An 11,960-nucleotide genomic window follows, 5' to 3' on the forward strand; every position below is an offset into this window, starting at 1 on the left:
GTCATATATTGCACTTCCAACGGGCTTCCGCTAATTGTCGGCAGTGATGCTAATGCTGAGCCATCATCTTGGGTAGCTCGGATATCAATCTGAGAGGCTCCAGCTTGATGGAACACTTACGTAGTACCGAACTTGGTTTACTTAACATAGGCAATCGCCCAACCTTTATGGTATCTAATAGAGCAGAGGTGTTGGACATAACCTTTTGCTCCAATAGAATCAGTCACGAGTTGACGAATTGGCATGTGTCAGATGAGGAATCGATATCTGACCATCGCTACATCTACTTTGATCATTTGAATTTTTTTTTTTTTTATTTTGGACATTTTACACCGCTAAGTGCATTCATGTCGAATGAAAACATATCTTTCCATATTTGTCTTACATTTCATAACATTACAATTCAAATAATTTTTTCTTAGACCTAGTATTATAGATTTTCCACCCTGCATCTGAAGAGTTTTCTTCGCTACATTCCTGCTCATCTTGGCAACATCGATCTCCACACGCTTTTTTACTTTCTTGTTCGGTAGCATTCGTTTCGTTCGTTCCAGTTGACAACCTTCTCTTTGCCGTTGCAGCTCCAGATTGAAGCTTGCTGTTATATTCGGTTTCGCTATCATTGTCGCTATCATCGTCGTCGTTGTTGTTTTCATCGTCCTCACATAAGTCGTCTCGTGTCGGTGGTGGGTTATTAGTTTTGCTCTGCTTTTCGTCGATGTTTTGTTGATCAACTGGTGCTTTTCCATCCTCGTTCGAATTTCTTTCGTTTGACGCTACTGCTGCACTGGTCGCTTTTGGGTGAGTTTTAGCTAGTTTGTTTTGGTCTCGGATAGTAACGAGCGTGGGCTCGTTTTCAACTATGATGTGAGACGGAATTTGCTTCTCTTGCCTAAGTCGTATCACTCGGACACCGTTCGGGATTCCCGGGAAAAAGTTCTTCCATACCTCATTGTGTATTGATATTATCTTTCCGTACTGTTCCATGTGTTGAGTGATTGTAGTGTTGGACATTTGAGGCGGTAGATCATGTAATCTCACTGTAGCGGTGGGTCCATCGACGTACACGGGGATGTAGTAGTCCACGTCGAGATAGACGAAAGAGTGACGAAGGTGATGTTGCTTCTGCAACCGAAGTGCTACACCTTCATTGTTCACCTCAATAAACACACAATTTTTGATATTGTGAAGCTGAATGTTCTTCACTTCATCCATGTTGAGTTTAAGCTTCTTCTCCAATAATTCTTTCACCACATCTAAACTGGGACGCTTTGGTAAGGCACTAAGGTCCACGACAAGAGTGTTCCTCCTGTGTGTCATTTTGCGTTGAAAGCAAAGTTCTTTCACAACAGCAAAAGTACTATAAGCAGTAGGGCACTACGAGCTATCGGAGTAAACGTCTGTCGCGCGCGAGAAACGATTGCCAACTGATACATTTGAATGTCACTTCGCAGGCCTTGCGTTTTAGAAATCCTCGTTCAACCAACGTTGCACATCGTGGAAGCTTTCGAAGAAGCTTGCCCTTTGCGTTCTGTAAAAACCTTAAGAGGAACCCCTTGGTGAAATTCCGATTTGGCTAAGCTAAGGAAGCAGTGCAGAAGGAGACGCAGACGCCATTCAGCAGGGGCGGATTCTTTCAAGTTGGCTCGCAAAGCTTACAAGAAGGCTCTACGATCTGCTGAACGACCCGGCTGGAAAAACCTTTGTGCAAATGTGTCCAATTTGAGTGAAGCCAGTCGATTGAATAAAACTCTTGCGAGATCCAAGGATTTCCAAGTTGGCGAAATTCACAAGGCAAATGGCGACTACACTTCTGATGAAGAATTGTTAGAGCACTTATTTGATACGCACTTCCCTGGATGTGTCGATATAACATCTTCGGATGATCCTGATGTCTTTTCATGTAGCTATGGGTCTTGGGCTCAAGCACGTAGAATCATAACTACTGAATCGATTCAATGGGCACTTAACAGTTTTGCTCCCTACAAATCTCCAGGGGAGAATGGAATTTATCCCGTTCTACTTCAGAGAGATTTTGAGCATATCAAACATGTTTTGAAAAAGCTTTTAGTATGCAGTTTTGCTACTGGGTATATTCCCATATCCTGGCGGGATGTCACTGACACTGACACGACAACGTGTCTTTCGATGCAATATTGGAAGCCGCACGTCGTCATGGGCTACCTAATATTATTACCAAATGGATTCACCAGATGCTTAAAAACCGACATCTCTACTCGACATTACGTCAAGCAGCGATTAGGAAATTAAGTGTCTGCGGATGCCCTCAAGGGGGAGTATTATCTCCACTTTTGTGGAATCTCGTTGCAGATACGCTATTGAGGTTACTCAACAATGGCGATTTTCCTACCTATGGATTTGCCGACGACTATCTAACATTGTTAGTGGGTTTGTGTATTTCTCCATTACTCGATCTGATGCAAAATGCGCTTCAGGTAGTTGAAAGTTGGTGTCGCCAATATGGCCTTTCGGTCAATCCGAATAAAACATCTATTGTTCTTTTCACGGAAAAACGTAATCGTAATGGTATTCGTCCATTACATCTTTTTGGTTCTGAAATCATTGTAACTGATCAATTAAAGTATGTGGGTCTAAATTTGGATTCAAAGCATTCCTGGACTCCTAACATTGAGTTCAGAATCAAAAAGGTGTGTATGGCTTTCGGCCAATGCCGACGAACCTTTGGTAAAACTTGGGTTCTTAAACCCAAACTGGATTTACATAACAGTTGTACGACCAATTTTGGCTTATGGATGTCTTGTGTGGTGGCAAAAGGGGGAAGTGAGGACAATTCAGTCTAAATTAGGCCATCTTCAAAGGATGTGCCTAATGGCAATGACTGGTGCGTTCTCTTCAACTCCCACGGCTGCTCTCGAAGTTCTTTTCGACGTGGCCCCACTACACATACATCTCAAACAAGAAGCATTTTCTTGTACTTACCGACTATCGGTACTCGGTTTTATGGAAGAGAATCCTGTAAACCGCAGTTCTACACACACTTCGTTGTTACCGCTTATGGTTAATTGGGACAAAATTTTCCTTGCTCCAAGTGATCTCACACACGTTAGTAGTTTTCCTTATAGGACATTTTCAACACAATTCCCCTCGCGGGATGAGTGGACATCTGGCTATTTGGAGAGAAGTATGTCGGACAGCATTGTTTGTTACACTGACGGCTCTCTCCTTGAAGGTAGAGCAGGTGCAGGCGTCTATTCGCGTGAGCTGAGATTGGAACAGTCACACTCACTGGGTACACACTGCACTGTCTTTCAAGCGGAAATATTTGCCATCATGTGTGGAGTGCAATCCGCACTGCAGCAACGCATTATGGGCAAAGTAATATACTTCTGTTCAGATAGCCAAGCAGCTATTAAAGCTCTCGCCTCGGCCAACTCAAGGTCGAAGTTAGTAATCGCATGACGAACTCAAATTGAGGAACTGAATTCAGTTAATACTTTACACCTTATATGGGTACCTGGTCATTCTTCCATAGCTGGAAACGAATTGGCTGATGAGTTAGCTCGTAATGGAGCATCGCATGACTTTATTGGTCCTGAGCTAGCTATTCCAATATCCAAGTGTTGGGTGAAGCTTTTGATCAACTCTTGGGCTGTCACTCAGCACAAATGGCATTGGAGTAGTCTGGATTCATGTCATCAAACAAAATTGTACATCCGGGAGCCATCTCCGGTAGTAGCAAGCTATTTAGCTAATCTGTCTAAACAGAATTGCAGTGTCTTAGTCAAGGCCTTGACAGGTCACTGCCGACTGAACTATCACATGGCAAATATTCAACACGTTGAATCATATGTTTGTGATAGTTGTGAATCCGATTATGGAACTTCTTCATCTAATATGTAAATGCCCAGTCTATGCACAATTGCGCTTCCAAATATTTGGTAAACACTTACTTAGTGAAATTGACTTCAGAAACCTGAACCTTCAGAGTATTTTGTTGTTCATAACCCGTTGTGGTAAGCTCTTGTACGCTTATGCGTTGTATGCCCTCTTCAAGGGCCCTTTTCCAAACATTCCCTTTGTTCTCCCATCCACATTCCTTTCCTTTTGTTCACTTCCTTTTCCGTCAGGTGTGTGATGAAAAAGGCTGTGAAGGCGATGGCACAAATCTCCCAAATTGAGGTGAACGTGCCCCTGGAGCCGACGTTCTGATACCTAAGACTTCTAAGCTTTCGGTGGCACAGCACTCGATACGGAAGCAACGCACAACTGTCATTTTTATTTTTTCACGCATGATGCAACGCAAGCTAAATCAACAAAATGACAGTTGTGCGCCGCCTCCAGAGTCGATTGATTGGTGGCCCCCGAAAACGCGAGCACTTTGAAACTTAGATTCCATGAGGAGTGTCCTTAATCTAATTTAAATATGGTTCATGATCTTTGCGATATTAGCCCGGTTTTTCCCTCACGTTCTCGGTGTGAAGTTGTATCGTTCCAATTTATTTACATTTGCATTTCCAAAGAATAGACAACTTCATATTAGTGATATGAATGAAGTTTTTATACTACCTGGAACCAACAACAACAAGACAACAATAACTACTTGGAATGCTAATATATCAAGATGAGGTTTCACATCTTGTTTATTCTTCAATAACTGCCCAGAGCTAATGACAACAACTTGAACTACTTGAAATGCAAACATATACCAATAGCCTTCCGTTCGTGGGTTGATCTGCAGATCATTCCTATATGGAGTTCACAGACTACCTAGTACCATGGCAAAAACAAAAACTACAGCAGACGTTCGATAACTGCAAGTCATTTAACTGCAATGCTTTTTAACTGCAATTCGATAGTTGCAACAGTTTTACAGTTATCGGACCGCTAAACTTCAAACCGATGTCAGACTCAATGACAGCTGCATTGCGCTGCACATTTAGATGCACTTTTATTGCATCTGACGTCGATTGACAACCGTTTGACGTCTAGAGTGCGTTGCAGTTATCGAACGGCATTCGATAACTGAAAAGTAAACATTTTGCAGTTATCGAACGGCTACTGTACTAGGAATGCGTACATTCACTCAGATGAGGTTGACCCGATTTTGTCACTCCCAGATTTTGTCTACCCCTGATTTAGCCTAACCCGATTTTATCACGTTTTAGACCCAATTTCGACAAAAAAAAATACGGATTCCATTCACGTATTTTGCCTTGCCTTCATTAAGGAGCCCACGACAATGAAAATATCTACTTAAAATACAAACATAAAACACGATGGGGTTACACAACTTGTTTATTCTTCAATAACTGCCTCCATTACGAAGATTGATCCACAGCCCTTGACTCTATGGAGTTCTTAGACTACCTGTAACCAATGACAACAAGAACTACTTAGAAAAAAATACCATGAAAGCGTCACACAACTTGTTTATTCTTCAATAACTGCATCCGCTACCAAGGCCGAACCCCATACCTTGAATCTATGGAGTTCGTAGACTACCTGGAGCCCACGACAACAACAAGAACTACTTGGAATACACACATATACCAAGAATGGGTCACGCAACTTGTTTATTCTTCGATAACTGCCTCCATTACGGAGATAGATCCGAAGATCTTGACTGTATGGAGTTTGTAGACTACCTGGAACTCACGACAACAACAAGAACTACATGAAAAACAAACATATGCCAAGAAGGTGTCATGCACTTTGTTTATTCTCGGATAACTGCCTCCATCACGGAGATTGATTCGAAGACCTTGACTGTATGGAGTTCGTAGACTACCTGGAACTCACGACAACAGGAACTACTTGGAATACAAACATATACCAAGAAGGTGTTATGCACTTTGTTTATTCTTCGATAACTGCCTCCATTACGGAGATTGATCCGAAGACCTTGACTGTATGGAGTTCGTAGACTACCTGGAATCAATGACAGCAACAAGAACTACTTGGAATGCAAACATGTTTTAAGAAAAGGTTATTGGATGACCCGGAACATATACTGTGAAAGCATTATATGCTAAGCACCATAAAGAGCATGTACCGTTTTTGAATTTACACGATAGACCTTTGGTTACGTTAGCAGAGCATAAGATCTTATTCCAGGGATTTTTTGGATGACTTAGGCCTTACTCCAAGGGTTTTTGGAGACCCAGAATATATACTGTGAACACCGACTATTCTAAGAAGCGCAATGAGCATGTAATATATTTGAAACTGGTTGATAGTCCTTCGGTTACGTGTGTAGACTCTTAAGCCTTACTTCAAAGATTTCTTGTATAACCATGGACAAATACTGTAAACCTTGACAATGGGCAAAAAGTATATGAGTTTCTGTTTCCAAAACTGACAAAATTATCTAAATCGGTTGAAAATTGTCAAAGTTATGAAAATATCAATTTATGGGAACACGGGTACCCTGTCGGCCATCCACGTGGTAAAAAAATCAGATGCCCTCCCCACGTCCCTCCTCACTGTATCAACGTGATTTTCTCACAGATGCAACATTTTATGGAGTTCTTAGATGTCACCGAGTTTCAGCTTTCAGCTATGAAAATTCATTGAAATATCACTACTTGAATTTGAAAAAGGAACACGGGTCCCCGTCGGGCATAAGGGTTAAACAGAACCTTTTAGTTCAATTGAAGTTAATTGCCTATGTTCCGGGTATTAAACCACACAGCTTGGACAATAATTTACATTGTTCTGAAAACTCAGTGTGAGTAGGGTTTCTTATCCCATTCCCGGCCTAACATGCATACGACTGCATTATTTAATTGATATTTATGACAGGAAGCAACTTTTCCTAAATTTCGTGGGCCGTGCAGTACTACAATGGGGTTTACTTATGCTTAAAAATAGCTTTTCTTGGTAAACATCGTTTAAAATAGCTTTTATTTGATTTAACTTAACGAGGTCCAGCACTCAATTCAGTCATAGCGATTTCGTTTCCGGCCCACTTCTACACCAGTTCCCGGCCTAAGCAAAATTTCGTTCAATCTCTCAACATCTTACTCTCATTCTTTCTCGGGACGGTAGAAAATACGACGTAAACAAAAATATGCACGTTCAACGCCGACATGATGCCAGATGGTATTATTTATAATAATTTCTATTTGATATTCACTCATCCAAATTACTTCCAAACGCTTAAAAACTTTATTTTTTTCACTTTTTGAAATCGAGAGAATAATAAATAACATGATAGCGTCAACTAATTAGATAGTTTTCCTTTGAACGATGAAAGATTTTTTCCATACTAAAAAATAATCCTGGCCTTCTGGCAGCACGGTGCGGCTAGATGTTCTTAGGCCGAGGTGAATTTTTGCTCGGTTTGAGGATACATTTTTAAATGTATTCTAATACGTTTATATTAGTTCTAGTGAAACTAACAAATAGAAAAGATTAAAGTACGCGAGTTTAGAATTATTGTGTGCTGATTAACAGATTGAAACAATGATTGTATTGAGAGCTGTGACGATTTTCAGGTAGGTGTTTATATGAAAATACCGTTTTGTAAAAGTGGAAAGATTCACTTCGGCTCAGTGGTATACCAAGCGAGAGCGAGAGCGGAGAGCGAATGTTCGGAATCTACATTTTATTTTCTATAATTGGACCAATTAGGAGTGAAATAAATAGTTAGAAAATATTGAGTACACCCAATATTTTTTTTACACGGTTGGTATTCTTTAATTTCCCGGTTAACCTGATTTTTCACAGCTGTTAAAATACCACCTGAATTTTCTTTGATTTTTTGTGATTTTTTTCATGGTATTAACTCATAGTTTCATCAACGCTGAAGGTCGTAATCAACAAAAACCCACCCGTGTAAAAAAAGAACCGGGTGTATTGTGAGAAATAAATGGGAGACTTTTTAAAAATTATCAAATCTAAACCTACGGCTCCCAAAAAGTATGAATCCTTAGTTTTATGTCTAGTGAGCCGGGAATCGGGCCCATAGGCCCAAGTAGTGATTTACCCTATATACATTATGTGGAAGATTTTGATTTGAAAAATGTATTAGAGGTAATGACTTTTCCTTCGATGAGACTCGAACCCACAACCCTCAGTACGCTACACTGGTGCTTTAATCAATTAAGCTACGAATGACCTCCGTCAGCCTTTTCGCAACTTGGCGGTACTAAATGAGCCCGAGTTTCCCAAATTGGACACATAGTCAAATCACTCACAATCCATTTGTCAAGCCAACCCTCCGACATGTGTAAAGTAGACGTTCACATAAGTGGAGCGCTTGAACAGTACAATTCCTGATGAAGAATGTATGTAGCCGCCAGACATTCTAAATACTCACGCTCCTGAGATTCATGAAAAAATTCTTCCAAGACTGTTGAAAGAAGAATTTCGAACTTCTTGAAGCGAGGCTTTCGAACCAGTTGAAAGTAGGCTTCTGAGCCTCTTAAAAGGTGGCTTACGAGCTTCTTGGACGAAGCCTTTCGAGCCTCTTGAAAGTAGGGCTGGTAGCGACCGAAGCCACTCAAAATAGTAATTTTAGGGACCAAAGCTGACGAAAATGGTGACTTTCAGTTGCAGTTTTTGAGTGGAATGAGAATATTTTTTCGTAATTTGTGGCGGAGAACATATTTCACTCACCACTCTTTTCTTTTAGAACTCAGAAGAGAAACGTAGATCGTACTCGCTAACTTTTATCTACTCAGTGACTAAGTAAAATTATTGCCCACGGAAATTTTGGTCAATAGCAGTAAGAAGCAGGACAATTCAAAACTATGAGTAGTCTGCAAGCAAATTTTACGCCACTGGAAGTGAGCGAAATATGGTTATCACTCTTAACACCTGTTTTCTTTCCTGAAAATTATTTCTCATCGAAAATCTTGTTGTCATAGGTGCCACGGATGTTTTCGGAATTTTTAGTGAGACAGGAACAACAGTAGGATCGTTTTGGTAGAAAACGAAACTATAATTATGAAGATTCATGTACAATGAGCCTGGGATAGAACGTTCGACCTCCTGCTTGTAATGAGGACCATGCTTTCCGAACTTTTAAATATTTTTACTCCAAAATATGGAGATTTTTCGACTTGCTGCGTGTATTCATGAACGATTTTTGCAATGGAATTCGACAGCGCATGCAATCAAAATGGGGAGACTTGATCGCATGTCTATGATATCTACTCAATAAATATTTGTTCAGAGCAAACCCTTTGTTACATATCTGTCAAAATCTACAAAAAAATAGTCGCTTGAGAACAAATTATATTTTCTTGAATTTTTTAGACAAATTTTACTATCTTTACTATCATTACTTTAAGTATGCGATCATGGGCAGGTTAGTTCTTGGTAGAACAGGGGAGAATCAAGTCTCCCAAGGAATCAAGTCTCTCCACCCTCCCTTACTGCATAGAGTTTGAGTTAAAAAACTCGAAATCGACAGGTCTCCTGCTTGCATGACTGTATACCAATTTATAAATTGTGACGTAAAACACCTTCAATTAGCTATTGGTGAAATGCCAATAAGATCGAGTTAATTGGCTGGCGATGTTTCACAGTGATCATTTTTCCATGATCTGTAATTTCGATCCCGCTATGAACAACGCATCTTCCGATGGATATTAAGCTTTATAAAAAAATCTTAGTCAATAGTTTCAAAATAGTGATTTTTTTGCGAGACAAATTGACTTTAGTGACTTGAGGTCGAAAAAAAAAGACTTTTTAGTTACTGGCCCGAAAAAGGTGACCATGTCACTAAAAAGTGACCCGCTACCAGGCCTGTGACAGGAGACTTCGAGGCTCTTAAATGGAGGCTTCCAAGCCTTTTAAATGCAGACCTCTGAGCCTTTTGAAAGGAAGCTTCCGAGCATCCCCAAGCAGCAACGCTTGTTCTCAATAAGTAACAGCAACTGTTATGTAACTTACAAAAGGTCTTAGGAGTTATGCACAGCGCGTCGTATGTGGAACTTCTTGGTATCACAAAAATCACAAGAGGTGGAGTCTATTTGCAACATCTTGCGGCTACAATGGAAATAAAAACACTAAAACCAAGTGAGGATTGAACTAGGACCTTCATATTTGCAACCTTTCACTCTAATCATCGCACCATCAATTCTATTTGTTCTAACTTTATTGTACCTCTAAGGGAACATGCGGGACTGATAAAAATAAAAGTGAGCTGCAGATGAGAAAAAATGGTTTTGCAACATATCAGAAGCATTATGGTAACCTTCATTCTCACGAGGAGAGGTTGCGCACTCACGCAGATTTGTGCCGAGAAATCATTTTGCGAGAAAGAAAAAAAGACCTAAAGAGAGATAAATATTTCGCCCCCACTGTCAGTGCCGCGAAAAGTTGATTTGTACGTTTTCTCACTTCTTTCATCCTTTTCGTGCCTTCACCAATGCGAACAAGAGTATAGCTTTTATGGAACAAATAACACAACTCAAATAAGCAGTCGATGTGGTATTGTGGCATTTTTTTTTTGTGTTCTGGGTTCGAATCCTGTTGCGTAATTTTTTTTTTAAATACGCGGTGAAATTTTTCGCGAAAAATGAGTGAGGCGTAAGAATGATGAAACGATAAAAGAATTTCATCAAGCAGGCACGATTTTCGTTCATTTTTCAGGAGAAAAACGTAGCGAGTGAAAGATGTTTCTCCCCAAAGACTTAGTCAATCATTCAAAAAGTCATTTTAGAGGCAGATGGCGATATTAGTAGAACGGTAATGAAACATTGCGTGTTTCTGAAACTGGAAAGTGGATTTAATAAGACTTGATGTATCTTCAAAATATAATATGCAAATGGAATAAGCAGCTATTTTGAAGATGTTGCACGTGCTGCTTGGATCTTGAAAGGATGCTTCCTAGCCTCTGGAAAGTAGGCTTCCGAGCCTTTTAAAAGGAGCTATCCGAGTCTCTTGAAAAGAACTTTAAAAGTATGTTGGAAAAAGCCTTCCGAGCTTCATGAAAGAAGGCTTCCGACCATCTTAAAGGAGGCTTCCAAGCCTTTTAAAAGAAGGCTCCTGAGTCTTTTAAAAGGAGGCTTCCAAGCCTCTCTAATGCAGGATACCGAGTCTCTTGAAAGGAGGGTTCCCAGCCTCTTGAAAGGGTGCTTCACTACCTCCGAGCCTCTGAAAAATAGGCTTTCGAGCCTCTTGAAAAGAACTTTAAGACTCTGTAGAAAGGAGCCTTCCGAGATTTTTTAAAGAAGGCTTCTGACCCTCATCAAGGAGGCGTCAAAGCATTTAGGAACGAGGCTTCCAAGCCTCCAGAAAGAAGGCTTCCGAGCCTCCTGAAATACGACTTCCGAGCCTCCCAAAAGGGGGCTTACGTGCTTCTTGGAAGGAGCCTCTCGAGCTTCTTGAAAAGTGCTTTCCGAGCTTTTGTAAAGGAACTCTTCAAGCGTTTTGAAAGCGGACTTCCGAGCCTCTTGAAAGGAGCTTTCCGAGCCTTTTGAAAGGAATCCCATGAGCCTTTTGAAAGGACGCTTTCTAGCCTATTGAAAGGAAGCTTCCAAGCCTCTTGAATGGATGCTTCCAAGCCGCTTGACAGGAGCTTTCCGAGGTGCATCCCAAGCCTTTTGAAAAGAGCTTTACGAGCCTGTTGAAAGGAGTTTTCCGTGCTTTTTGAAAGAAGGCTCCTGATTTTCTTAGAAGAGGCGTCCAAGTTTTTTATAACGAGGCTTTCAAGCCTCTTAAAAGATGGCTTTCGAGCCTCTTGAAAGGAGGCTTACAAGCTTCTTGAAAGGAGCTTTTTGAGATTTTTTTTTTTGTGTCTTTATTAAGGAGACTTTCAGCCTGAGGCTGGCTCGTCTCCAGGACTTTCTGAGATTTTTAAAGAAACATTTCTAGCCTTATGGAATCAGGCTTCCAAGCCTCTTGAAAAGAGGCTTCCTGAGCCTTTGAAAGGTGTCTTTCGAAACTCCTAAAATGAGGCTTCTGAGCCTCTTGAAAGGAGCTTTCCAAGCCTTTTAAAAGAAGGCTTCCTAGCCTTTTGAAAAGAA

The 11,960-nt window shown here is 40.6% G+C and overlaps 1 protein-coding gene across 1 annotated transcript; it reads right to left on the reverse strand.

Moving 5' to 3' along the window:
• Positions 1-301: 301 nt before the first annotated feature.
• On the reverse strand, positions 302-1,422 carry LOC134211954 (probable ATP-dependent RNA helicase ddx52). Its single transcript, XM_062689366.1, has one exon. It carries the CDS (start codon positions 1,318-1,320, stop codon positions 397-399), a length of 924 nt encoding a protein of 307 aa, XP_062545350.1. The 5' UTR covers positions 1,321-1,422; the 3' UTR covers positions 302-396.
• Positions 1,423-11,960: the final 10,538 nt, after the last annotated feature.

Source organism: Armigeres subalbatus, chromosome 1, assembly GCF_024139115.2.
Source record: "Armigeres subalbatus isolate Guangzhou_Male chromosome 1, GZ_Asu_2, whole genome shotgun sequence".
In the NCBI taxonomy this organism is placed as follows: Eukaryota; Metazoa; Arthropoda; class Insecta; order Diptera; family Culicidae; genus Armigeres; species Armigeres subalbatus.

Excerpts from the sequence above, each read along its gene's own strand:
- LOC134211954 (XM_062689366.1), bottom strand. The coding sequence starts at position 1,320 with ATGACACACAGGAGGAACACTCTTGTCGTGGACCTTAGTGCCTTACCA.